The sequence below is a fragment of the Rattus norvegicus genome, chromosome 5 (assembly GCF_021556685.1).
Source record: "Rattus norvegicus strain SHRSP/BbbUtx chromosome 5, alternate assembly SHRSP_T2T, whole genome shotgun sequence".
NCBI classification, from domain to species: Eukaryota; Metazoa; Chordata; class Mammalia; order Rodentia; family Muridae; genus Rattus; species Rattus norvegicus.
In genome coordinates this window covers 121,234,468-121,261,410 of record NC_141538.1, presented here as the reverse complement: position 1 = coordinate 121,261,410, position 26,943 = coordinate 121,234,468, and the positions used below count along the sequence as shown (strand labels likewise).

General features: G+C 44.8%; 1 protein-coding gene across 2 annotated transcripts in view; it reads right to left on the bottom strand.

Annotated features, from left to right (window-relative positions):
• The window catches only part of Cachd1 (cache domain containing 1), a 225,730-nt gene extending 204,148 nt beyond the window's left edge, over positions 1 to 21,582 (bottom strand). Inside the window, exon 1 of one of the 2 annotated variants that reach the window (XM_087548127.1) lies at positions 20,890 to 21,582. In XM_087548127.1, coding sequence (XP_087404253.1) covers positions 20,890 to 21,129 — 240 coding nt within the window. In that variant the 5' untranslated portion in view covers positions 21,130 to 21,582. 2 annotated transcript variants of the gene reach the window in all.
• Positions 21,583 to 26,943: the final 5,361 nt, after the last annotated feature.

Sequence of the window (26,943 nt, the reverse complement as noted above, 5' to 3'; positions counted from 1 at the left end):
TGTCGTGTCTCCACTCACTGCTTGCCCTTGCAGTGCTGGGCTTGCAGACATATGCAGTTACATGTAGCTTTTCATCATCAGGCATGCATGGCAAGTGCTTTTACCCATGTCGCCACCTCTCCCCACAAGAAACTTTGATACACATTCTTCCCTGTGGTTTTCACATCTACTCTTTGAGGTGGGGTAAAACCCCATTTCACAGATAAAGACCACTAAGAAAAAGCCAAGTCAGACACTTGGCAAGTCTCAACTGCTTCATAACAGATCATAAGGGACAAAGAAGGTTGAATCTCACTGCATGGAACACTGTACCCTCCACCAAGAAGGTTGGCTCCCCTCAGACTTCTGAGGACGTGCACACCTTCTGAAGTGGAAACTCATCAGCTGAGAGAAAACAAGTTGAAAGTCAGACTGGGTAGAGAGGGTGCTAACACAGATCACTAATTTAGCCTTCTCTCCTAGCCAGCGTTTGATGTAAATGGCAAGAGTTCAGAGGTCAGACAGGAGGAAGTATGTGCTTTAATTTCTTCCCCCTAGAGGTGCATGAGTGTTTTCTATTAACAAAAACCCCGTGGCCAACAAATTCTGGGCTTGGATCAAAGGGCCCTCCACAGTTTAAGTCATAACATCACAGGGAGACATTTCAAGAGGAAGCCAGGTCCAGTCAGACCTGTGGAACCAGGGAGAAGGCTGGTTTTGTCCTTCAAGTGTTTGAAACATACCTTTATGCCCTCTGAAATTATTTTGTGCCAGAAAAGAAATGTCCCCTAATAGTTATTATAGTGAGCAGAGGCTGAGGTAGGGTGGTCTGTGTTTAGGGACAAAGCAATTGGGAAGTAACATTTGGCAGCCTGCATGGTCCATTGAGCCATATAACAACTATATAACAATGGACTATGTAACAATTCACTATGTACCACCTATGTAACAATTCACTATGTAACAAGTATGTAACAATTCACTATGTAACAACTATGTAACAATTCACTATGTAACAACTATGTAACAATTCACTATGTAACAACTATGTAACAATTCACTATGTACAACTATGTAACAATTCACTATGTACCAACTATGTAACAATTCACTATGCAACAACTATGTAACAATTCACTATGTACAACTATGTAACAATTCACTATGTACCAACTATGTAACAATTCACTATGTACCAGCTATGTAACAATTCACTATGTACAACTATGTAACAATTCACTATGTAACAACTATGTAACAATTCACTATGCAACAACTATGTAACAATTCACTATGTACAACTATGTAACAATGGACTATGTAACAATTCACTATGTACAACTATGTAACAATTCACTATGCAACAACTATGTAACAATTCACTATGTACCAACTATGTAACAATTCACTACGCAACAACTATGTAACAATTCACTATGTACAACTATGTAACAATTCACTATGCAACAACTATGTAACAATTCACTATGTACCAACTATGTAACAATTCACTATGCAACAACTATATAACAATTTACTATGTAACAACGATGTAACAATTCACTATGTAACAATTCACTATGTACCAGTTATGTAACAATTCACTATGCAACAACTATGTAACAATTCACTATGCAACAACTATGTAACAATTCACTATGCAACAACTATGTAACAATTCACTATGCAACAACTATGTAACAGTTCACTATATAACAATTCACTATGTAACAACTAGGTAGAACCTAGTGTGAAACAGAAGACCAGGATGCTGCCTGGGTTATAACACTCCCTTGCCCAGTCCATCAGTACCAGTGTGGTTTCCAGCTTGTTTCTTTCTTTTTTTTTTTTCTTTTTTTCGGAGCTGGGGACTGAACCCAGGGCCTTGCGCTTGCTAGGCAAGCACTCTACCACTGAGCTAAATCCCCAACTCCCTCCTGTTTGTTTCTTAACAGCACATCCAGGATACTTCCAGCCCCTTAAGACCAGCAAGCAAGGTTTAGAGCATTGAATTTGGGACAGAGCACTGAGTTTCTGAAAACCTAGCATGTGTACACAGGAAAATGCAGTTTGCACTTGTTGAGACTTCTAGCATAGGACAGTGTGTTGGGTGTTCTCATAAACCTTCTCATTTAGCCCTACAGTAACCTCTAGCCTTTATTTTTAAGATGGAGCCTCAGGGGGCTGGGGATTTAGCTCAGTGGTAGAGCGCTTACCTAGGAAGCGCAAGGCCCTGGGTTCGGTCCCCAGCTCCGAAAAAAAGAACCAAAAAAAAAAAAAAAAAAAAAAAAAGATGGAGCCTCACAGGCTCCAACTGCATATGTAGCAGAGAATAGCCATGTTGGGGCACCAGGGGAAGGGGAAGCCCTTGGTCCTGCCAAGGTTGGACCCTCAGTGCAGGGGAATATGGGGGGCACTAAGAGGGATGTATAGGGGCAATACCCGTATGGGGGAGGGGAGAGGAGGGGAGCTTATGAACAGGAAACTGGGAAGGGGAATAACATTTGTAATGTAAGTAAAGAAATATATCTAATAAAAAAATGAAGATGGAGCCTCACTATGTGTAGCCCAATCAGGCCCTGGACTTGTATACCACTGCTCTTCCTGTAGCTGTGACAGAAGGCACTTAAGAGAGGGAAGAGTTTATTGTGGCTCACAGTTTGAGGATAGGGTCCGCCATGGCAGGAAAGGCATAGTGGTAGGAGATGTGCGGGAGCTCGTTATATTGCATCTCCAGGAAGGAATAAGCGAGAGGTGAATGCTAAAGCTCAACTCACTTTCTCCTTATTAGTCTGGGATCCCTGCCCACCTTCAGGGTGGCTCTCTCTTCTTAAGTCATGTCTTTTTGGAAACACTTTCCCAGACACATCAAAAGAAAAACTTCCAGGAATTTTAAATCCGCTAAATGGACAATTAAGATTAACTGCCACAAGCCCACCACGTGTCAACTTGGTGTAGCCAAGCATACCCTTTTCAAATGAAAAGATTTAAGGTTAGCAAGATGTTTCTGTGGGTGAAGGCCCTTACTGGCAAGACTGATGACCAGGAGACCTCAGTGTAGAAGGAGAGACACTCCCAAGAGTTGTCTTCCTCCCTCCACACCTGTGCTGTGGCATGCACATGAGCTCACAGGTGCAAACATACAGAATACATGTAAAAGAACTTTTTAAAAATAAAGCATCCTGCCTTTACATTTTAAAGTTTTCATCATGGCAGATGGCAGGACAAAAAGTCAGCTTTCATTCACAGTCCAAAACCCTGGCTCATGGGATATACCACATACATTTAATGTGCATCTTTCTACCGTAAGTAACCCAATCTAGAAATTCCGTCACAGATATTTCCATATGTTGGTCGCCTGGATGATTCTAGAACCTGTCAAACTAACAATTAAAAAAAATCAACTACTATAACTTTTAAAAAATATTTATTTTATTTTAAGTGAACACACACATGTGTGTATGCAGGTACCCTCAGAGGCCTCCCGAAGGCAGTGGAGTCACAGGTGGTTATGAGATACTCACTGTGAGTTCTAGGAACAAAATTTGGGTCCTTTAGGAGAATAGTATTTACCCTTAATAGCTGAGCCTTCTCTCCAGTTCCACCCCAAACCCCATCAAAGCTTCTGATTCTCCTGCCTCAGTCTCCAGAGTGCTGGGATTATAGATGTGCTACCAAGTCTGGGATTGCTTGCCCAATTTTTAGAATATGGAATCTAAGTTCCAAAGGACAGTGAGAGAGATTTGATTAAAATCCAAGGATCTTGGGTTGGGGATTTAGCTCAGTGGTAGAGCGCTTGCCTAGCAAGCACAAGGCCCTGGGTTCGGTCCCCAGCTCCGGGAAAAAAAAAAGGAAGAAAGAAAGAAAAAAGAAAAAAAAATCCAAGGATCTCTCTCCTGACTTTTGTGAGTTGTTCTAAGAACAAGATCTGCTTTCATTACTTCTGAATGTTCCCAAAAGTTGACTTCAGAATGAGCCTTTAAAGCCAGAGTGCTACAAACCGGGCTCACTTCACCAGGGAAACCCTCTGCATTACTAAAATATGGCTTTTAGCTGACAGGATTCTGGCCTTCAAAAGTGCATCCACAAAGTTACCAGGTTAGCCTTCCTGGAAGGCACTGGTGGGGGCAGAACAGAGGGAGTCAAGAGAATGGCAGCACAGCTATCAACTAAATAAGAAACCAAGTTCTAGTTTTCTAAGAAGCACAGAGCAAGGGGAGAGCACAGTAATTGTTTACAGGCCACGTGTGAGTCATCTAAAGATGTCAGAATGAAGAAATACAACTTAAAGCAGACTTGCAGGAAAGAGTTAATCCCTCACAATTGGTCCTCCAAGGCACAGGAGCCATTTACATCCATGAAGCCACAGTCCTAAGCTTTGCATACAAATAATTTCCCTGGACTGACCTTTGCTCCCTGCTGTTCCCAGCCTGCTTACCAACTAACCTCAGAAGAATGTGTGCCCCAGCGCTAGTGAAAAAGCAGGCTGTATTTGATCAACCACTTTGGCATTCCCAAGTACTGCCTGGCTTGAAGCAGACATGAAATACATTTTAAATGGAGCATTACTTACCTCATTATTTACTTAAGTTTTTCCTGGTGAATTTGATCCAAAACGAGAGTTTAAGATTTTGCAAGGAAATGTGAATGCTTTGTGGAGAAAAGACATTTAGAGTCTTCTCATGTGATAATAATAGGACCCTATCTATGTTTTTAAATGCTACAACTGAGTCCATTTAAGAAGATTAAATGCTAATGAAATGGAAGATATTGTTAGCTCTCTCTGCAGGTTCCACATCTGTGAGCTCAACAGATGAGGATAGAAAATATAAGGGAAATGTGCCTCTGTATTGAATGCGTGTGGAATTTTTTCTCATCACGATTCCCTAAACAGTACAGTAAAACAATGTTGGAGTGTGCATGATTAGTAATCTAGAGATGACTTTAAGTCTACAGGAGGATTGGGGAGGGTATCATCTGCACATGCTAAGTTAACCCTGAGCAGGATTGGGTTGTAGGTTCTGGAATCAATCCCTTACACATAACTCAGGAAGGCTATATCTCAGCTTACTGGATGAGGCGTACTGTGTGGCTGAATTTAAGAACATTGTTAGCATGCTGAAAGGAAGAGCAATTCAGTAACAACAGCGTCTTTCCAGCAAACCTTCCAAATGTCCACTCAATCTTGTGTACCTTGGGTAATAGCAATGCAATACCTTCCTTTCAACAATTTTTGACCAAAACACCAAAACAAAATTAAACAAGAAATTCACCATGGTCTCAATTAGTCTTGACTTTCATAGAGGACACATTTGGAGGTGGCGGATAAACTTAAAAAATAGTTCTCACATGTTATCTCCTTGATAATAATTTACTACATCAGGATGAGATGTTTTTCATACAATGAATCCTGCGTGTTTGAAGCAGACATGAATGACCTTGTAAATATCTCAAAAATAATTTGTTCCATTTTTGTTTATTTTCATTTGAATACATATTGTGACTTAGTTTTGAGAACTCAATGAATTACTGCAGGCTGTTTGAAACTCACACTTTAAAGTCACTACTCTATTTATAACTCTTCTAATAGAAGAATCACGGCATAGAGAAAGCCAAATAAGAAACCAGAGATGGAGAAGAGAGACTGACTGGTCAAAAAGTAGAAACTTGCAAATCACAAAATATAAAAAAACAACCTGCCCCTAGATATTAAAGACATGATTTCATCTACAAAAATGTATTATATTGTTACTGTTAATGATAATATTAAAAAAACATAAATGCCTTAGCAATTCCAAAGCACAATCACTTCACTAAAAAGTTAAACTCATATTCTAACATATGAAGCATTGTTACCGATTGACCTGGGGTTCTTACAGCAGCTAAGGGCATTAAACTCCCCAAATACTCATGTTGACTCGGCGCCATCCATGGCCCTGAGATTTCTCAACAGGCGCTTGAGAAATAGAAACCTTCATCGACTTACACATGGGTTACAAATATACCTATCATTAGTGGAAAACAGAATGTTAAAAAGTTTTAGTACTCCATTTTCTGGAATATGTTCAGAATATTTTTAGCACACGATTAGGCAAAACCCACTTTATAATGATAGTGTGGACAAACAAGGTCCTGTACGAAACTAAGCCGAGTAAGGGTGTTTTGTCAACAGGATGGGACAGAAAAAATATGACGATGAAATTTTCGAGCAACCCAGCTCACAGGGTGGGTCACCCTTATGACATGGCGCTGTGTCTCATAGCTACTGCCCAATACTGCTGGAAGGCATCCTCCCATATACCAAGAGTGCAGGGAGCTGTACGTTTAAGAGACACTATGGTTTCTACTGGACACGCATCACTTGCAGTTGAAAAGCTCTGTATCAGAACATAGTAACTTGAATCTTTAAGTCAGAGGCCAGCTGTGATCAATAAAATTGGAGAGGTGTGGTAGGGGATGGAGTCTATGTGGCCCAGGAAGACCTAAAAGTCACAATGTAGTCCAAGCTGGCCTGGAACTCACAATCCTCCTGACTCAGTCTACCCAGTGCTGGGATGGTACAGGTGTGTAGTACTACCATATCTAGCATTCATAAAAACAAAACATAAAACCAGGGCTGGTGTTTTGATAGAATTGGACGGACCACACCAGGCCAATGCAGTTACATGTGAGAGAGGTTTATTGTCGGGGAAGGGGGCAAAGGGAGGCAATGGAGATGAAGAGAGAAAAGGGAGAAAGAAGAGAGAGTGAAGGTCAAGAGGGTTTGCCTTTTATTTAGGCTGTGATATAGCTGCTCCCAGGTAAAGGTGGGAGGTAAACCAAATGGATGCTGGGAATGTATGGTGATTGCCATGGCAACAGATGTGTGGGTCCCTGTCGCCTATGGGTGGCATCACCATCATCACTGGGTTCGGAGGTGATCTGCAACCAATTGTAAAGCCAGTTCCTGATACCAACAGGAGGAGTGTCGGAAATCCAGGATAACTACGGTGCTGGTCAAACAATACCAAAACCTTAGTTTGTTGCCCCTAGAAGGTTGACAATGACCACTGGGGTGGACACTTGGGTCCCTGCCTTTGCCCAAATGAATGGATTACACAGCAATCTCAAGATGTAGGCTGAACCCACTAAGTTCTGAGTCCTGGTTGGTGCTTTTTTGTTGTTGCTCACTTCTTGTTTTCTGAGACTATGTAGCCCTGGCTGACCTGGAACTCACAGAGATCCTCCTGCCTCTGCTTCCTGAGCCCTGGGATTAAAGGTGTGCATCACCATGACCAGCATGACCAGCATATGTTTATGTAAATTGTCACCCTGGAGTAGTCAACAAACTCTCAAAGAGAGTCCATCCAGCAAGAGTTCCCTAAGGCCTCTGTCTGCAGTGAGCAGGGAAGAGGGACCCTGTTCGGAAGGGTGTAACCTCTGGAGCCCTGTAATTACTGAATTCATTTTATTACAGCTTGAGCTTACATCAACAACCAGAGGTTGCAGAAGTCAAAATAGAAAGGGGAGGTGAACCAGTCAGGCAGATGATTCTACAGCAAAGTTGGGCCAACAATCTTATGCCTCAAACCTTCATGGCTTCCCATTCCTGTCAGGATAAAGTCCAGACAAGGACCACCATGGAGACCCTATGTTGTCTTCCATCGGCTCCTATTCTCACCCAGGTTCAACGAATAGATTCAGGTTCCGCCTTCCCTGGGGAGGTCCCCAGGCCCCCACTCACACCACACAACTGCCCAGAGTTCACTCTTTGTTCACCAACTCCCCCTTCCTAGAGGCTGCTTTCAAATGCCACCTTAGCCCACTCTATCTACACAGGGTGGTCAGCCTCACTCTTCAACCCTTTTCTTCAACCCTTTATGTTTAAATGTTGACTTTTCCTTTAAGAGATATGGGCCCTTCCCAGGCAGGGCCTCTGGTCTTGGCATGTTCCTAGAGCTCTTTAGAGCAGTGGGGATACATGCCAGGAGCTGAACCACAGACATAACAGATTGGCTGACTCCCACAACAGGCCCTGTTAACCTTTAATCCTAAACAGTGCTGTCTTGATCTGATAAGGAAGGCAACATCCACAACTCTCTGATGAAGACTGTGTACGTATCCCCTTTATTCTCCTTAATTCCAGATGTCATCATATCCACTAAATAATGGAAGTAAATGTCCGCCATCCTGTGAGAACAATGTCACGAGAATAACCCACTTGGAGTAGAATTTGGCATGTACATGGAAAGTAAAAAGTGCCTCTGGGTGAACACACTTAGGCTCTAAAGAAAAAAGAAATAGACACTGGGTCTGGCGAGATGGCTCAGTAGGTAAAGGCACTGCCCTCAAGCAGGACAACCTGAGTTCAATCCCTGGGTCCTACATGATGAAAGGAGAGAACCATATAACCTTCACACTCATGCTATGGCACGGGAAGGCCCCACCCCTGTCTTAACTAAATGTAAAAACGCAACATAAAAAATAACAGAAAAGTGCATATTATTAAAAAATTAAATTATTTTAATTATAAAAATAAATAATTTATTTTAATTAAATTATGTATTGCATTTATAAAAATTAAATTAAAATTTAAATATATGTATTTATAATTGTAAAAATTAAACCAAATTGAATGCTCAGTGTCTGCACAAAGATTCTATTGTAAACTGTCAAAGCTACAGGAAAAAGTGAAAACTGTCATCCTCCATAAGAGGGGGAGGGGAGGGAATGGGGACTTATGGACAGGAAACTGGGAAGGGGAATAACCTTTGAAATGTAAGTAAAGAAATATATAATAAAAAATTTTAAAAAAAGAACACAAATAATCCCCTCCTTGGGCAACTGAGGCAGGGGGATTCTCAACCTCCCTCAAGAAAAAGAACAATATACGTTAAGTCTAAATAAAACTAAAGGTGGATGGGACAATGAGGTGGCTGCTCACCGGAGTCACTGTGCTGGGATCCTATTACCAGTCAAGTTGATCCTGGAAGCTTTTCATTTTAATAAGATAAGGCATTACACAGGGAGTGATGTTTTGTTTTCCTTCTTTAATTCTAGCCTAAGAACAGTGTGGCCACATTTGTATGTTAGAAAAGTGTGGCCACATTTGTATGTTTCCTGGAAGCCACAGGGATGATTTACACTGGAAGAAAGAGACAAGTGGCCTGCCTGGATTCTCTCCCAACTTCAGACTCTGTCATCTACACACACCTTCAGCCTTCTGATGGGCGCCATCCGTAAACAAGAGCAAGAAACAAGAGGTGATAGAACGGTACTGGAAACACAGCACTTGTTCAGTAAATATTTCATAAATGAATTGCCCAGTAAGTTCTAACCTTGTTGCAGAATGAGTCCCAAATACACATTGATTTCAAGGGCATACACATTTTCCCATTCCTAAATGTAGCTCAGCTTTCTCCACCATCAATAAACCAAACATCTAATCCCATTAATACCCAGACCCTGGGCACTGGGCTGGATATAGCAGAATAAAACAGTCTCAATCTTTTTGTAGCAAGACTCCAAACCTTTTCCAGTCAGTCTAGAATACTTTAGGAAACGGACATGCTACACACGGTGGGAAAAGCTAATTTAGAAAAGCAACTATTAGAGAGACACACAGTCTACCATTCACAGCCCGTGCACAATTCTTGCAGTCTAGACTTTATTTCTTGAGTCTTCAACGTAGGTCACAGACAGTGCTAACCACCCTAAGACTCCCAGACCAGTGAGTGTGGGCTCTCTCCCGCAGGGGCTTGCTAGCCCTCCAGCAACGCTCCAAGGCTGTAACTGTTTAACAGTTTTATCTAGCTTTAATTTCTGAGAGTCAGGTGTACAAATAAAAATTCCACATCTGTTTTTTGTTTATTTAACTTGTTTATTTTCAGCATTATTATTAATATTTTGGAGATAGGCATGTAGCCTAGGACGACATAGGAAGTCTCAATCCACCTCTTCCCTCCTTCTGAGTGCTGGGATTTCAGGCCTGGGCTACCACACCCTGCTTTTATGATAATCTGCATTTATCTACCTCTAGAGATTATAATTTAAAACACCCATAACTAGGGTTATGGGTTTATAATCAGTATACAGCTTAGTTGTTCCTAAGACTGAAGAGAGACCACCGTCTCAGCCTGTCACAGGAGGAACAATGAAACCAACTATGCATAGCCAAGACTGTCTCCCTCTAAAGACTCCTCAGGTTTCCAGGCATTTTTTCTAAAGGTCTCTGGGAAGGGACAAGAACAATCCACAGAAAGCATATGCCCTCTTCCTCTAGCAGCGGCCATGTTCTCTGACCCAGAGAAGAGGCTGCTGAAGGCATCTGACCTACTCCATCCTCTGAAGGCACCTGACCTACTCCACCTCCTCCTCTGTCAAGCTGCACCTTAGAGGGAGACAGAGGGGGACAGCGAAAGCCAGCAGCACAGGAGGGCAGCATCCTGCAGAGGCACCAAATGGACAGACAGGCCAAGGAGCCCCCATGAGAGGACTGAGCATCAACATCCCATAGGCCTTCCTATGCCTTTAATACCCAATGATCAGGGGTTGAGGGGAAGTAAATATATAAAACATACAACCCCACCTCTAACAGGCATACAAGTATCACGAGACACTACAAACACTGCACATTTATAACAAAGAGCCGATATAGCCAGATATTTCTTTCTCAGTTATCCATAGCCAGTGCCTTCTCTGTGATGTTTTTACTCAGTAAGATGACATGGAATTATAAAGACTATTTAAGCTAATTATATCAGGAATAGAGTTGGAGTAGGCTCATGAATCAATGATTTGTCAGTCATTACCTCTGGCCATTCTGGAAGGAAGAAAGGAAGGAAGGAAGGAAGGAAGGAAGGAAGGAAGGAAGGAAGGAAGGAAGGGAGGGAGGGAGGGAGGGAGGGAGGGAGGGAGGGAAGGAGGGAGGAAGGAAGGAAGGAAGAAAGGAAGGAAGGAAGGAAGGAAATGTTGGCTATCACACAGTAGAGAGTGTCTGCCTTGCTTGCTAGCATGGGTCTTATCAACTCGGCCACAGCTGAAGAGATTCCAAATTGCTTTATGACACTCTTGGATTTTCTCCTGCTAATAATTCCTCCTTCCTGCCTATGACTGGCAGACTTCTTCCACACTGCAGTAATGTGGGACAGCTAATTATCTACCAATCCACCTTGCTATTCCTCACTTGGCCACTTTTATCTGCACAGGACAGCTGCACTCTGTGTGTTTGAAGTAACATGTCAGCCTCTGCTAATGCAACAAGACTTACATCCCTAATGATGTCTCCACGCTTTGAAGCAACAACTCAAAGCCTAATTAAAAATTCAGATTCATTCTCACCGGCTTGCTGACTTTTTTTTTTTTCTCTAAACTGTCCTTCCACAGAGCCTCGAAGTATCTTTTAAAATATCCCATGCAAAAAATAATATAAATTACATTTTTAAAAATACAAAGGAGGTCAAGAAAAGAGGGAGGGGCTGTCGCCAGGCTTTGTGTCTTCTGAAAATGGCTCCCATTGGAGGAGAAACAGGACGCCAGTGTAGATGGAATAAGCATGTCCACCTTGGGCTTCTCTGCAAATACCAGAAAAGCACTGTAGACCCAGGGAAACAAGGTTCACAGGCTACTTTGCAGTCCACCCACTTGGAGGTTGGAGCGTCTTACTGTAATCAACTCAGCTGACTGTGTGAAGTTTAAGGAGGAATCTATCTTTGAACTCAGAAAAAGAAAGCAACGGTAAAAAGAAAATTCCAATAACAAACGTCATTTACATTGTGGCATCATGGAGTGAAACTCCTCCAGAAAAATTTTGCAATGTCACCTAAAGATAAATGGAAGGACTTCACATTCTCAATAACAAGGGAAAGACCTTTAATTCAATTTCAAAACAGAACTTGGCCTGATACGAGAGGTGGCATCCCCTTCTGTGGCTTTTCTATAAACAAAAGCTAAGGGACTAAAGCTGTCCTTCCCCAACCCCTTTTCTCTAGTGCTTTACCCTTTATTAGTGTATTTATGTCTTGTTGATTTATGTATGTATTCCTTTCACTATTTTTGCAGTGCTAAGGATTGGACTAAGGACCTCATATATGCCAGGAAACGGCTCTACCACTGAGCCCTATCCCCAGATCCACTTTCTGTTTTGAATAAAGAGTTACTTTAGTACTAGGGGTTCACAATTGTAATCTGCAAGTAATCAATTACCTTTGCTCCTTTCAAACAGCATCTAATAGCCCGGTATGGTGGCACATGCCTTTAACCTCAGCACTTGGGAGGCAGGGGCAGATGGATCTCTGTGTTGGAGGCCAGCCTACAGGGCGAGTGAGCTCCAGGGCACCCAGAGCTACTCAGAGAAACCCTGTCTTCAAAAAACAAAAACAAAACAAACAGAAAAGCCCACTAACATAAACAAAAACAAAAACAAAAAGCAAAAAAACAATCAAACAAAAAACCAGTATCTTACATTCTGTAAGTCTCAGCAGCTCTGAGACTTTCTTTAGTGGCTCAATGACTTTTTAAGTACTAAGTGATGACTTCAAATTATCTAATCAACACCAAACTAAACCATCACCTTCATGATCTGAGCCATAAAGGAGCTAAACTGTTCTTAAAGAAGGAATGTTTGGTGTTAAATTTTCCTTTTCCAATATAATGAAATGGCCCTCCCACAGGATCATGTTGTGAGAAGGATCGGAAAGTCCTAAGACTGAGATTAGAATCTACAGCTGCAACATATGACTAGAAAGAATGCCAGTGGACCAGTCTCTCCGTGTTCTGTAGTTTCCATGTGACAAGTCACTGCTAAATGTGAGCAATGTATTTGACCATCTCAGCCATGATCGGATGTCAACAGTGGTCAGGCATTGTAGGCAACAGGCCAGTATGGAGGGCAAGGCTACTCCATCTGGTTCTGTAGACTCTCCTTGAACTGGACCCGGAGCTGTGGGAGACAGAAATGGAGCAGGACCTGGCAGGTGCTGTTGGCTACTACAGCTTGAACCTTAAACCTCTTAGCTGAGTTTCCTATGTTCTAGGGCTTGCTCCAGCTTCTAGAGTCCTCTCTCTCGAGGGCACACCATCTCCAAACCAAGTGGTTCAGGCACATGAAGCAACTGGTTTCCAACCAGCATGAAAGACGCTGCCAGCTATGTTCAAAGAGCAGGATGCTCCACTTAGGAAGATGAGCATTAGGAGAAATACTGTATCTTATAGCCCTGCCGGAAGAGCTAGCCCCAGATAACTCACCTGTAATGGCAGTGGATTCCTTTCCCATTCAAGCTAGCGGGAGTTAAGAGATGCCAGCACCTGTCGAAAAGGAAGTCTCGACTACTAAAAAAATCCCAGGGGTTTAACAACTTGACCTCTGCCTTCTTGGCTAACTTACCACCTAGCCCTTTCTTCCCATCTCACTAAACTTCAACTCCTAAGCCATTTGCCCATCTTCAACAGGAGCCTTCTGGGAAGGCCACTCTGACCACCCAACTTCCATTCATTCCAGACTAGAACCTTTCCCCATCAGACAAGTCAACATCCCTGACACAGTTTCTTCAAGCATCCAGAGCACCGGTTAGAACTGTGTTACTTTGTAAATTAACTGGTAGGTTTCTGAGGCCTAAAAGAGTGCCTGGCACAAAAGAAACATTGAATAAATATTTGAAGGCTTTACAATGGCAAGCAGCTCATCTCTCATGGTAATCCACTTTAGAACTCCTCATCAAGAAGTTCTGCTTCATAGCTACACAGAAATTCTCTTCCAGCAGGGCCTAAGAGCACTTGCTCTTGGATAACTCAAAGATTGAGGTAACTCAAGTTCAGTTCCCAGAACCCATGCCACACCTGCCTGTATCCGATGCCTCCTCTAGCCTCCAATGGTACCCACATGCAAATGAGAGAGAGAGAGAGAGAGAGAGAGAGAGAGAGAGAGAGAGAGAGAGAGAGATCCTCATAACCTGCACACAAGTGCTGCCTTTATTGCCCGGAACCCACTGATAATTCTAACCCAGACAGACACTGCAAACCAGTGAGTGGCCTCAGGCTCCATCTTGCCTGCAGATGTGTTTGGCTTGGCTCACACTGTTTTATTATTATTATTTTAATCTGAACCAATTGCCAACATTTTAAGAAGCAAGGCCTTTCTACATCTCCTAAAAAACAAAGCGATGGAATGACATGAGCCTGCACAGTGTCCCCATGTTGCCTCTGGACAACCACAATGGGGACAGAGTAGCTCTGCCCTCCTGTGGCTCTGGCAATTCCTTATAGCCTCTCCTACTGACCTCCACACCCAGCCTGCTTCCTTTCTTCTGCCCAACTGATCTTCGGAAATATTAGCTGTAGTAACCTACAAGTGCCATAAATGACACTCATGGGAAGGATGCTAGCCCCTAGGTTCCATTCTTCAACAGGAGCCTTCTGGAAAGGCTACACTTTGATTACCCAACTTCCTGCTTAGTCCTGCATCCCTCAGCTCCCAAGTCTGTAATGAAGCCTGTGGTCACAGCAAATATGATACATGCAGCATCTTTAGTCTTCCAAGGTCCCCATCCTGTGTCATCATCGTGTGTGTGTGTGTGTGTGTATGTGTGTTTGTGTGTGTGTGTGTGTCTGTGTGTCTGTATACTCATGTCCCCACCTACAGCTTGTTTTATCCTTAATCTCTCTTACCTCTTCTAGAAGGGGTGGGAACAGAAGTGAGTTGGTGAGACTCACATTACATCAAAGCTCATGTGCCCACATTAAATACTAGCCACTAAGAAAACAAGTAAACTCAAGTCTCTTGGGATAATAGGTTACTCAGGGGAGACCAGAGGTATTCTACCTAGAACGCTGGTCTCTGGGCAAAAGTACTAGCTATTTAAAATTCTATACAACAGGGACCCAAAGAAAGAAAACATTATCAAACATTCAAAGTGATAAATCAAATTCTAATGCAATTTGAAATCTTACGAACAAAACCGCAGCGTCCTATCGCCTAGGGGAGAGGAGAGCAGGTGGAGGCAGCAGGGAAAGCAGCCTGACCGCCCACAGTAGTGGTCACCAGCTGTTGAAACTGGAGGAGAAAGATGTGTGCACTCTTAAACTATTTTCTTTGGTTTTGTACATTTAAAAACGGACAACTTTTCAATAACAAGCTTAAGAGTAAATAAGTAACTACAAATTGCACATCAAGTACTTTCTTCAGAAACCCCACAGGGTGGTTTGGCAGCGTATGCTTGAGGTCTGTACATGATACCCAAGAAACTCTGGAACAGAAACGCGGCCACACTGACAACCCAATATCTGAGGATGAGATGGGTGCTGGGCTCCGGTGGGGCTGCAGGCTTCTATGGTCTCAGTTCTCCAACCTCACACTGAGCAGGCTAGGCCCACATTACATACTGATATTTCTGTTTCCTAAATGCTCTTCTGCAGAGCCCTGTGCTGGCTAGGATTTGGTTTTGCTTTTGTTGGAGTTTTTTTGTTGTCTGTTTTTTGTTTGTTTGTTTGCTTTGCTTTGTCTTCTTTTTATTTTCTTCTTTAAAATATATTTCCTTTTATATATCTTCTTTTAAAATAAGAAGATACTGAAGTTCAGACGAGTTTTTAATAACATGCAGGAAGTTACACAACTGATAATTGGCTGAGTCAAAATTGCCTTCACTGTTGCCCCCATGATGCTCTGAGGATTAATAGATTCCTACAGAGTCCAAGAGGATCCACGATGAACTTCACTCCACCTCCTGGCAAAAGTGTAACTTTGGAAGGCTCTCACCTAAACCCACCCACTTAGGCTGAAGGAATCAACTTGGCACGCAGCGGCCAGAAATAGCACCGACATGTTATGAAGTGTGAAACCATGGCCTTCCCCTTCCCAAGCCCAAGTACAACCCAAGCAGGGCTGGCAAGGAAACTAACGAGCACAAGGAATGTAGCCAGCTAAGGCAGGCATTAGTGAGAAGGAAGTCCAGCCAGCACTGAGACAACAGCAGTCAGCAAAAGTCATTCAATATGTTTTTCCTTCGGCTCATTCTTAAGTTCAGGTTCAACTCAGAGTCACCTACAACGGCTCAGCTTTCTTCTTCTCCAAATACTCAATTCTAGAGGGAAGAAATAACAATTTCCCCAGCTTTATACACAAACATACACACGAATCCACATTATTTGCATGGTTTCCTTCTCTAAAAGAGTCTGAAGTACATAAATATATGTTTAAGTCATTCAAAACCTAGGTTATGCCTAGGACGGTTTGTGGATTAGAGAAAACTATAAGTCTCACCTAAATATGGCTGAATCAGCTTGTAGTTTCGATACAGCAACATTTACGCCCAGTCACCATAGATGCGTGAGGGTAGCCAAAGAGATGAGATACCATACAGGATCTATCCGGAGGGGCGGAGCCAGAGCCAGCCTTCCCATGAAGGCTCAAGGTGCACTAGCCTCCTCATTCATTGCCAGCCGAGAGATGGGAAAGGTCTAAGGACTGCTGATCTGCCCAGAGTTGAGACTAAAGATTCCACTCTCAGGGTCTGCCTGTGTACATGGACGTTCCATTGAGAAGGCCAAAGCAGACAACCTCCTTGATCACCACAGGAACAGAGCAAGGTTGTTCTGTGGCCCTGTGATACCCTCTTCATCTCTCTCTACTACAGCACTCACCACTAGGGCTTCTAGGCCTTGCCAATCTCTCCGAATCATGGCTTCCTTTTGTGTCTGTTTCTGTCACCAGCTGAGAGACTAGGAAAGGAGTAGGGGTGGAGGCCTGGCCTTGGTCACCTTGTATGGCCAACAAAGTCTCACCCAAGACCTCCCAGAGAAAAAGCCCTCTACTCCAAATACGTAAGAGATGTTCAAAAAAGAGCAATGCTTTGTGTGGCTTGTGCACTGCTGTCTTGCTGCATAATAAGGCTTCCCTGTCTCTGGGGTCTCTGTTTACAGCACTGCTGTTTTCAATGGACGCCTCTGCCTAGACAGGCCCTTCTCCCGAAGTTGCCCTGCCCTGGCCACTGCTCTTTAATTGAGATGAAACTCCAACGTGCACTTCTGATACTTTTTTCTGAAAGGAATCCCCGCCTCATTCTCATCCCAAGCTCCATACAGCAGCTGTCTGACCAACCTGCTGGTGCCTCTGCCAAGTTCACAGCAAGTATTCCCAGCACAGCACAGCTAAACACCAAGAAGGACACACTGGCCTTGAGCCAGGCCCTCACTGATAGGAAACCTCAGTTGTCATATAATGTTAAGTGGGCTTATAAAATGCCTGGTGAAATAGCTCCCAGGGCAAATATGCCTTCCAACAAGCAAGCATTGGGGATTAAGCTTTTTACCAGTACAATCTTAAACTGTTTCCTTTAAGGCCAGTGGTTCTCAACCTCCCTAATTCGGTGACCCACTAATACAATTCCTCATGTTATAGTGACCCCCAACCAAAAAACTAGTTTCATTGCTATCTCATTACTGTAATTTTGCCACTGTTGTGAATTGCAATGTAAATATGTAAATATCTGTTTTTCAATAGTCTTACGTGCTCCCCCCACCCCTGTGAAAGGATCATTCCATCCCCAAAGGGGCCACAACCCATACGCTGAGAACCAGTGTTTAAGGTAACCTTCCTAAGAGAAGACTGTGCAAGAATATCTTCCTGTAATTCTCTAGATGCCTAGTGCACAGCTCAGGACACTATCAAGGATAAAAGAAAATATTTTTAAAAATTCTACATCCATGAACAGTTGTCAGCCACAGCTTTATAATGATAGGTGCCTTCCTGTGTTGGGTCCCACCAAAGGGCAGAGCTCAGGAAGACTCACCACCACCGATGAAATTTCCCAACTGGCAGGTGGCTACTCTGGCACCCAGGACTCTGGTCACCCAACACGGGACTCTTTCCACTGTGTGACACCATTCAACCAAGGCTTGTCACACGAATGAATAAGCAGAAGGAAGTCTCCCTAGACCCCCATCCCTGTCTGCTCCTCAGTCCCTAGCACGGATGCCTTCAGTTGTCTCCTAAAGAGACAATGATTAGGTTTCTGACTTTTCCCCATAATCTATGATGTCTGCTGCCAGGGAGGCAGCATGTAGTGGCACTTTCCCAGTAAAACTGAATAGCATAAATAATCACATCCGTTAAAATTTGGGTGCCATTATTTTAAAAGAACAAAAAAAGAACCATAAAAACAAAAACACAAATAGGTAACCCCAGCTGGAAAACTTTTCCAAGAAAATTTTAAGACAGACTGCTTTTCAGACCATCTTCTCTATGGGCAAGCACAAGAACGATGTCATGGGAAACCGTAGAGCTGAAAGGCTTTTTTGCCTTTTTGAGACTGCCCGGTACAACCTCTGGTGAGCATGGCGTGCTGCTATTGGAGTTTCAGCAGAACAACAGGCCTCACCGGGAAGCTACTTTGCAATTTCTCAAAGAGTAGTTTTTGGAAAATTTCAGCAACAAAACAACTTAAAGGTTTAGAAATTAGCTTTGAAAATTAACAGGTCTACAGATGTCATAAAATGCCATGGTTAAATAAAAGGAGTCAACACCATGCGGGGGGAGGGGAATGTGTGCAGACGCTGTCTTCCAGCAATGGGGGTGGAGGGACTTTGTTGCCCAACCATCCAATTCAACTTAACATCCACGTGGGCATTTGTCCCCGAGCCACCGACTAAGTCTTTATCTGCAGAATCCACATTCCAGATCAGAGGGCACGTCGTCTTCATTTTAAGCAACTGGCCCACATTTATTTCAGACCCACTGAACAAACCCCAAAGCTTGCAGCTGTATGCTAAGGGCCAGAAATCTAGCTAGCATTGGATTTATTATGCACAAATACTTCTCCCAAAGCTGGCAGTCTAGCTACATTAAAGGGGATCCTTCTGATAATTTCCCAGATAGGAGCAAGTGGCAGACCGACGTGCCACTGAAGAAGGGGAATTTAAATACGGCGAGCACCTCTCCTTTGAAAAACCGAGGACAGCCACTTTACATTTCGCCAGACAAAACCCTGTCCGCAGGAGGTCCGTTTTCACAGCGAGGTTGCAAAGGTGTTAGAGAGGGGCCAGTTGGGAAGAGATAAAGAGCCATTTGGGCACACATACACCCCCATGCCCCACTGACCCCAGCTCTTTTTTTCTTTTCTTTTCCTAAAGTGTCTTAAGTGTCTCCCTACCTGAATGACAATGTGTCAGGATCACCTTTTGTCAAGGAGCAGGGTGAGAAACCATAAAATTGCGGCCAGAACCTTAGAAATGGCAGGCCTTTGAGTTTACATGGAGGAGAGGGAGTACCATCCCATCCCTCGTCCTTCCTAGGGATCGAGTGAAGGTGGCAAAGGCCGCCTCATCCTGAAAGCAAAACTTCGGGTTGCAGTATATGAAATCCCCTTGAAAATAAAAAAGATCCTCTGTGGGAAAACACAGTTCTGTTTGTTTCTAAACCAACCCATTCAACAATGCAAAGCGAATCTAGACGGTTTGCACTGCCTCCAGAAGTCCTTTCATCCCTGAGAGGTCAGGGAGCCAGCAACCAGAAAATGCACATGGAAGAAATTAAAACTGAACCTAAATCTAAAAGAGGGCATAGGAAGCAAACGAAAGATGCATTTGAAAAAGACTAGCTGTTATCATGGAAATAAAGAACCCTCCCTCCCACTGCAGGTCAGGGTCGGATTTCTGCAAATAAATGTAAATTTACCCTCCCACCAAAGCAATCTCTCCACCTTGGAAAAGCTAGCGTGGAGAAGGAACTTGTTTTAAGCAAACTGCACGCAACCTCTTAGGGGGCCAGGGTGGAAGTAGGTTTGGGGGCTTGTTTAAGAAAGCCGTCAGAAACCCAAATTCTAAAGAGAAGCAAAACATCCTGCCCGTGAGAGGTGGAATAGTCACTCTAGGTTCGAAATCAGAAACCTATTTTGTCACTCTAGGTTCGAAATAAGAAACCTATTTTGATACTACATTCCTGAAAACTTCGGTCTTTCAAAGGCCAGTCTGGCCACCATTACTGCAGAATACAGGGTTGTCTGGAGAACCAGGCTCTTCGCTGGTTTCGTACTAGGAGTGTCATCTCATCAGTCCTTAATTGAGTGGGCCTTCTTCGCCAAGTAGATGAGAATAACGGCGCGATAGGATCTCCAGGTGGTTGCTGTCTAGCAATTTTTACAACTGGGGCTATTAGTAGCATCGTCAGAAAGTCTTATCAGTCAAAGGCAATTAATCTACAACCCTAGGGAAGGCCAAAACACGCAGGGGGGAAAAAATGGAAACCCTATTCACCTTGTCCTTCCCAGCAAAGGCACACACAAACCAGAAATTACACAGCGGACAGCAGGCGACCAAGGGCCGTAAGAGCGGAAAGAAAAAAAAAAGTCCCCAGAAGGACTCGAGCGGGGGATCGGCCAGTCCAGCCCCTCCCCTCCCCCAAAGCAGCAGGGCAGAGAGAGCAAGCCCCGGCTGCTGAGCCACCCGGACCTCAGAAGTCCTGCGGCCCGGGCCGACGCTCTACCTTCCTTCCCTCGCCCACCGGTGCGCCAGTGTTTCCAGGACGCTGGGAGGTTAAGAGGGCGGAGTGGGGAAGCCTGGGAGAATGCCCCGAGCCGGGCGGGACCCAGTTCCTAGGGATGGGGACACAAAGAGGAAAAGGGAATTTGCAGGAGAGACGAGTGAAAACAAATCTGTGAAGGAAGAGAGTGCAAACTGGGGAAGGAGGCGCGGATAGTGAGAGAATTCCCAGCCAACAAGAAAGAAGCCCCGGCCGAGGAGAGGGGGAAAGTGGGTGCGGGGCAGAGGCATTGCCGAAGAGGGCAGAGGCAGAGGAGTACTCGGGACAGAGAGGACTGGATTTGGAAAAGTCTGCAGGAGCCTAGAGGTCCCGCAGCCTGCCCGGGCGCTCCATGTAGCGCCCCGGGGCTCAGCGCAGCAGGAGAGTGCTGCAAGTGAGGCAGCGCGAAGAGGGTCGCTTACCTGCATGGTGACCACCCCCAGCTCCTCGGCAGCCAGCCTCCGCATCTGGCTCGCTAGCACTTGCGCCTCGTCCAGGATGGAGAAGTCGGCGTCCGCCACGGCGCCCAAGATCCAGCATGCCACAAGGCAGAGCAGCCAGAAGGGCGGCCGCGGGGCCCCAGGCCAGCCAGGGCAGCGGGGACAGCGACGGACCAGAGCGGCCGTCCTTACGGTCTCCTCTTCCTCGGGCTCGCGGGCCATGCCGCCTCCGGCCACTCCCGCCGACGGGATTCGGGCGCTGGCCGCGGGAGGCGCAGCCCGCCAAACTTTCCTCGTCTCCTGCGCTCCCGGCTCCGCGGCGCGGCGGAGGTAGCTGGCAAACTTAGGGGGCGCCCGGCTGCAGCGCGGGCGCGCGGGCGGCCACCATCGCCCGGCGGCAGCGGCTCCGAGACCGCGGCGCCCGCAGGCCGGGCGGCTGAGAGCACCGGCGGAGCGGCGCCGCCTTCGCTTCCCCGAGTCCCCGCGCAGCTCCGAGAAGGCAGCGGCGCCACCAGTGCAGGCGCGGCGGCGCGGCCGGGGCGGTCTCCCGGCGAAGAGGAAGAGGGAGGTTTAAAAGACCTAAGTGAGAGAAGAGAAAGGAAAGAAAGCGGCGGGGGGAAAGGGAGGTGTCTGGTGCCACCACGCTGCGCTCCAGCTCCGTACACTTCCCGGCTCCGCCGCCGCCGCTGCAGCGGTGATTTATGGATAGAGGAGGGAGGCGGGGAAAGTCCCGCGCTCGCCCCTCCTCTCCCTCGCTTGCACGGGGCGACGCCCTGAGACGCTGGGGGCCCGGGACACTAGGGGACCTCGCTTCCACAGAACCCTTTTGGCCTGAGAAGAGGACCATTGAGACCTTCTCATGGCTGGCCAGGCAAACCCCCCTCACCCGCTCTTCCCGTCTTGGCCCATGCAGGGGATCTCGGGTACCAAGCGTTACAGGTTCCACCCACCCACCCACAACCCAAAGTCCCTTTTAAGTTCGAGAACTCGGGCTTTCTGCCTGACAGAGACCTAGCTGGGAAGGGAGCAACTGCCTTTTGAGCCTCAACTCCCTTTCCTCCTTGTTATTAGTAACAATAGTTCGCCCTCGTGGGCGTAGCGGACTTGGTAACCAGCTATCGTGTGGCCAGCACTGTACTCTGGGGTCTACATTCAGTGTGTGTGACTCATTATCCTTTCATCTCCTGACGAGGCTAGGAGGTTGTATCTTGATCCCAAATTTTTGGATAACAAACACAGAGCCTTAGGGAGTTGCAACAAATAACTGGAGGTCACCCAGGGATAAGCCACTGACCCAGAGTTTAAGCACAAGTATTACTTTCAGGCCTTTCTCTGACCTTCCACTGGGCTCTCTCTCTCTCTCTCTCTCTCTCTCTCTCTCTCTCTCTCTCTCTCTCTCTCTCTCTCTCTCTCTTCCTCCTCCCTTCCCCTCTCCTCTTCCTCCCCTCCCATCCCCCTCTCTCTTTGTTTGTGTGTGTAAATCCATCTGACTTCATTATAAGCAAAAATAAAAAAACGAAAACAAAGCTGGATTTCATAGCACCCACCTGCTCTCCTAAACATGGGTAGGCATGGCTAAATTTCGGGTTAGCTCCTGAGTCCTGGATCAGGCTTCCTGGGAGCCACCATACAGAAACAGCTGGATGCACCGTGTGGGCTGCAGGATGAGTGTCAGTGTCTCTGTATAAAGCATTCATTCTCTTTCCTACAGACTATGAACTCTACTGCTTCTAGGGTCCTAGAAACTACAGCTATGGGTAGGCAGATGTGGGGGGAGGGAGGTAAATGAGAATTGCCCCCTACCACCATGCTCATATGTTTGAATACTTGGTCCCCAATTTGGGACTGTTTGGGAACAATTAGGAGGTGCGGTCTTTTTGGAGGAGTGTGCCACCAGGGATGGGCTTTAAGGTTTTAAAAACCCTTCTCAATTTAGCTCTCTCTGCCCCAGAATTATGTTGGGAGATGTGAGCTCTCAGTTACTGCTCCTGGCAACATGCTTACAACCATGATAGCCATGGACTCTAACTCCCTGGAACCATGAGCCCCAAATAAAACATTTATGTTCTAAGTTGTCTCGGTCATGATGTCTTATCACGGCAATAGAAAAGGAACACAGACAACATGTTAAAGGATTTGGCTGGGTTAGCTACCAGAGGCGGAGCAGGAAAACAAACAACATTTACTGTCTGTTTTACTTGACAGTAACATCTTCTAGTTTCTCTCTTTGACTATAAGAACTCAGTATTGAGAACCGAGCTTCTGGGCTGACGAGAGAACGCAGTCAATAAGATGCCTACTAGGTGCAAGCATGAGGTTATGAATTTCGATCCCCAGCACCCAAGTAAAAGCAAGGTGTAGGTGAAGGGATGTTGGAGACATGTGGACCCAGCTTAGCTAACCTGAGCTCTGGCCTCAGTGAGAAACCCTGTCACAAAAAATTAAGTGGAAAGTGACTGAGGGCAACACCCAAGGCCAACTTCTGTCTTCTGCCCTCTTCTACCACCTCCGTCAAGCACAGGGATACACACGTGTGCAGCTTCTCTCGGGAGCATCCCTAGGGTCCATCTTACCTCACTGGATCATCTCCCTAATTCTAACATTCCCCATTCCCATGCTTTCTGTCATTTTAGCATGTTTTCACTGGGTGGCAGTCATGGCAGCCCAATCTTGGCAGGGCCGTTATTATTTGCTTTAATCTGTGCTATTTATGATGTTTGTTTTACTAGGATGGGCTTCTCGAGTGCAGACTCCTGTCATCTCTACGCCATCTGCATAGGCACATAGTATGTTCTGGAAGATGCAGTAAAGGGACTGAGTGTTTGGAGCTGTGGTTGCATCATGGGATATGCATGCTCCTTTCTCATCGCCACAAGGCTTAGGTACCAGCACGAGCTACAAGGAAGCTACTGAGTTGGTGACCTGAGTATGACAGAGTTCTAGCATTTAGCTCTCAGTAAGTTCTTAATATGCAAGGAAGAGCATGTGACTATTCTTAGCTAACCAATGGGGAAAAGCCAATAGTTATTCTCTCAAGGTTAAAAAAAAAAAAAAAAAAAAAGCTGGGGCTGGAGAGATGGTCCAGTAGTTAAGAGTACTTACTGATTGCCCTTCCAGAGGGCCTGAGTTCAATTCCCAGCAACACATACTGGCTCACAACCAACTGCTATATTTTGGTCTGTCTAAAGACAGCTATAGTTTACTCAGATACATAAAATAAATAAATCTTTTAAAAAGGTTTAGATGGTAGTGTCAGTGTGCACCCTGAGTCTAGGGCTGTGATAAACTCCACAACCAAAGGCAAATTGAAAAGGAGAAAAGGAGAAAAGGATTTATTTGTCTTTTATATCCCAAGTCACAGTCTACTGCAGCGAGCCAAGGCACAAACCTGGAAGCAGGACCAGAAGCAGAAGCCATAAGGAGTTCTGCTTACTTGCTTACTCCCTACGGCTTGCTTAGCTTGCTTTTTTAAATATCCTAGGGCCACTTGTCCAGGGGTGGTCCAGTTCCTTCCACACCAATCATTAATCAAAGAAAAGCCCCTATAGACTTGTCTACAAGCCAATCTGATGAAAGCATTTTTTCTTTTAAGATTAATTTCTTCCATCAGGCAGTGGGGGTACATGAGTTCAAGACCAGCCTGGTAGTCTACAGAGAGTTCCAGGACAGCCAGGGCTATATAGAGAAACCCTGTCTGAAAACCCTCCCCTCCAAAAAAGTTTTTTTTCCCCAAATAAGATTTTCTTTTCTCAGGCATGTCTAGGTTTGTGACAAGTTGACAAAAACAAACTAACACACAAGCATATTGATCAAAGCGTGTCATTTGATAAACACCTGATCCTTAGTGTTTTCAGTCTCTATCAGAGAAGTTATCTGTGCACAGACCTCCCATGTCACCATTTAAAAAGGCTTTATGATAATGCAACTAATTAGAACAAGACAGGCAAGGAGGTGACATCTAGCCAGTCAATAACATCTGTAGCAAAATGTTTGTTACAACAAACCTTTATTTGCAATTATCTTATTAAGATTTACCAAGAGGGGAACCATATGCTTATAATGTACCACCCCAGGGGCCAAGGTCAGGGGATTACTGTGCATATCAGTGATCTGCATAGCAAGACCTTGTATCAAAACTACTACAACAACAGCAATAATTGGGGAGTCATGGCAACCATCATTCCATATATTTATATCTCTATATGCATGTATGGTCATGATCATAATACATGTGTGTATATATGCTTATATATACAGAGATATATGTGACACTGTAGCTTACAGATATACATCTCTGTAGATTTGTATATGTGTATATTTAGTCATAGAAATATGTATGTATTTTGTATATATGTGTGTAATGTTTATATGTGTGTGAAGGGACAAAAGTATACCAAGAGTGAAAACATGGATTTGGTTCCCCAGAGTCTCCTCTACAAAGCAAAATTTGTCCTAGCCTGTGTCTATGTCTATACAATGTAAACTGTTCTGCCCAGGGTGGTCAGGTATATATACAGTCATCAGCGTAGCCTATATGAGATGTGAGAGAGGAAATACAGTAAGCTCAGAAAGCGAAACAGGGAGAAGCAGGAGGAGAGTGCATAGAACCTGTGCCCAAATCCAAACTAATGTGACATCAGGATGTTCTCATTCCAAAGTCAGTAGATGTGCTCTTCCCTTTTGTTCCATTGTAACACTAAAGATCAAGTTGAACTATTCAGTCTACACAAAGAAGATGAAATTAGTTGTGTAGCTATTTGAAATGCTGAAGGAAGAAACCAGAAATGACAAGAGGGTCATACCTGTTTGGAGAGGAGTATAGACCACCATGGACTTCATCTGGTGGCCTTCCCTCCTCTCCAGAGTGTCCCAGCAGTGTTCACTTGTCACCAGGTTGGACACTGGTTCAGCACCTCCCTGGAAGCTACGGCACACAACATGCAGCTTCATGCATCAGCAAACATTGTCCCTAAGTGTTTCTCCAAGTGGATGATTAGCCACCTGTGAAAGACTGACTGCTTTGTTCACTGTTGCAGAACCCAGTATAGTTTCACACTCAGAGTTAAAACCCAGGAAGTAAGTGTTAAAATGTTACACATGCACACACACACACACACACACACACACACACACACACACACAGAGAGAGAGAGAGAGAGAGAGAGAGAGAGAGAGAGAGAGAGAGAGAGAGAGAATATTAGAAAAGGTTAATGGGAGAGGGAAGACAGAAATATGACTCAGTTGGTAGAGTGTGTGCCTAAATTATCTGAAGCCCTGGGCTCAAACCAGGCACCAAATAAAGGGGGCATGGTGGCACATGCCCGTGACTCCAGCATTTGGGGGAAGCAAGATGATCAGAGATTCAAAATCACCTTAAGATACATGATTTCTAGCCTAGCCTAGGGTAGGTAAAACCATGTCTAAAGACAAATGGAAGGAAGAAAGAAAAGAAGGAAGGAAAGGAACTAAGGAAAGAAGGAAAGAAAGAAGGAAAGAAGGAGGGAGGGAAGGAACAAAGGAAGGAAGAAAAGGAACGAAAACTAAGCCAGGTCATGGATTCCTAACTCTGTTCAAGAAGCTTCACCAGCAGTTTTTTCCATAGACTGTTGAAGATAGAACCAGAAGTTCTCATCTAACCTGCCTCTTCAGTCACAGGCCCCTTCATGGACCACACTGGCTAAGAGGCTCTCCACCGAAGAACTCTGCTGAACAGGAAGTGCTGTTCAGATTTCCATAAATGAGGTATGGCATCTCCAAGCCACCAGTGAGTCCCCTTTGCATGTGCTAAGGTCATTCACATTTAAAACAATACCTGACCACAACTGCAGTGAGGGAGCTCAGGAAAACTGAACTGAGTCTCAGCATAGAATGGAGGGCTCTCTAGAATCTGTAAGCAGCAAATTTCAGCAAGTGCGGCTCCACATGAAGTGGGGAACACTGAATCCTGATGGGCAGACACCCCTCCTTGCTTTCTAAGTTCTTTGCATTTGTTGGTGAAATCATCTGACCAGGAGCTGATGAACATAGCGTGGTGGT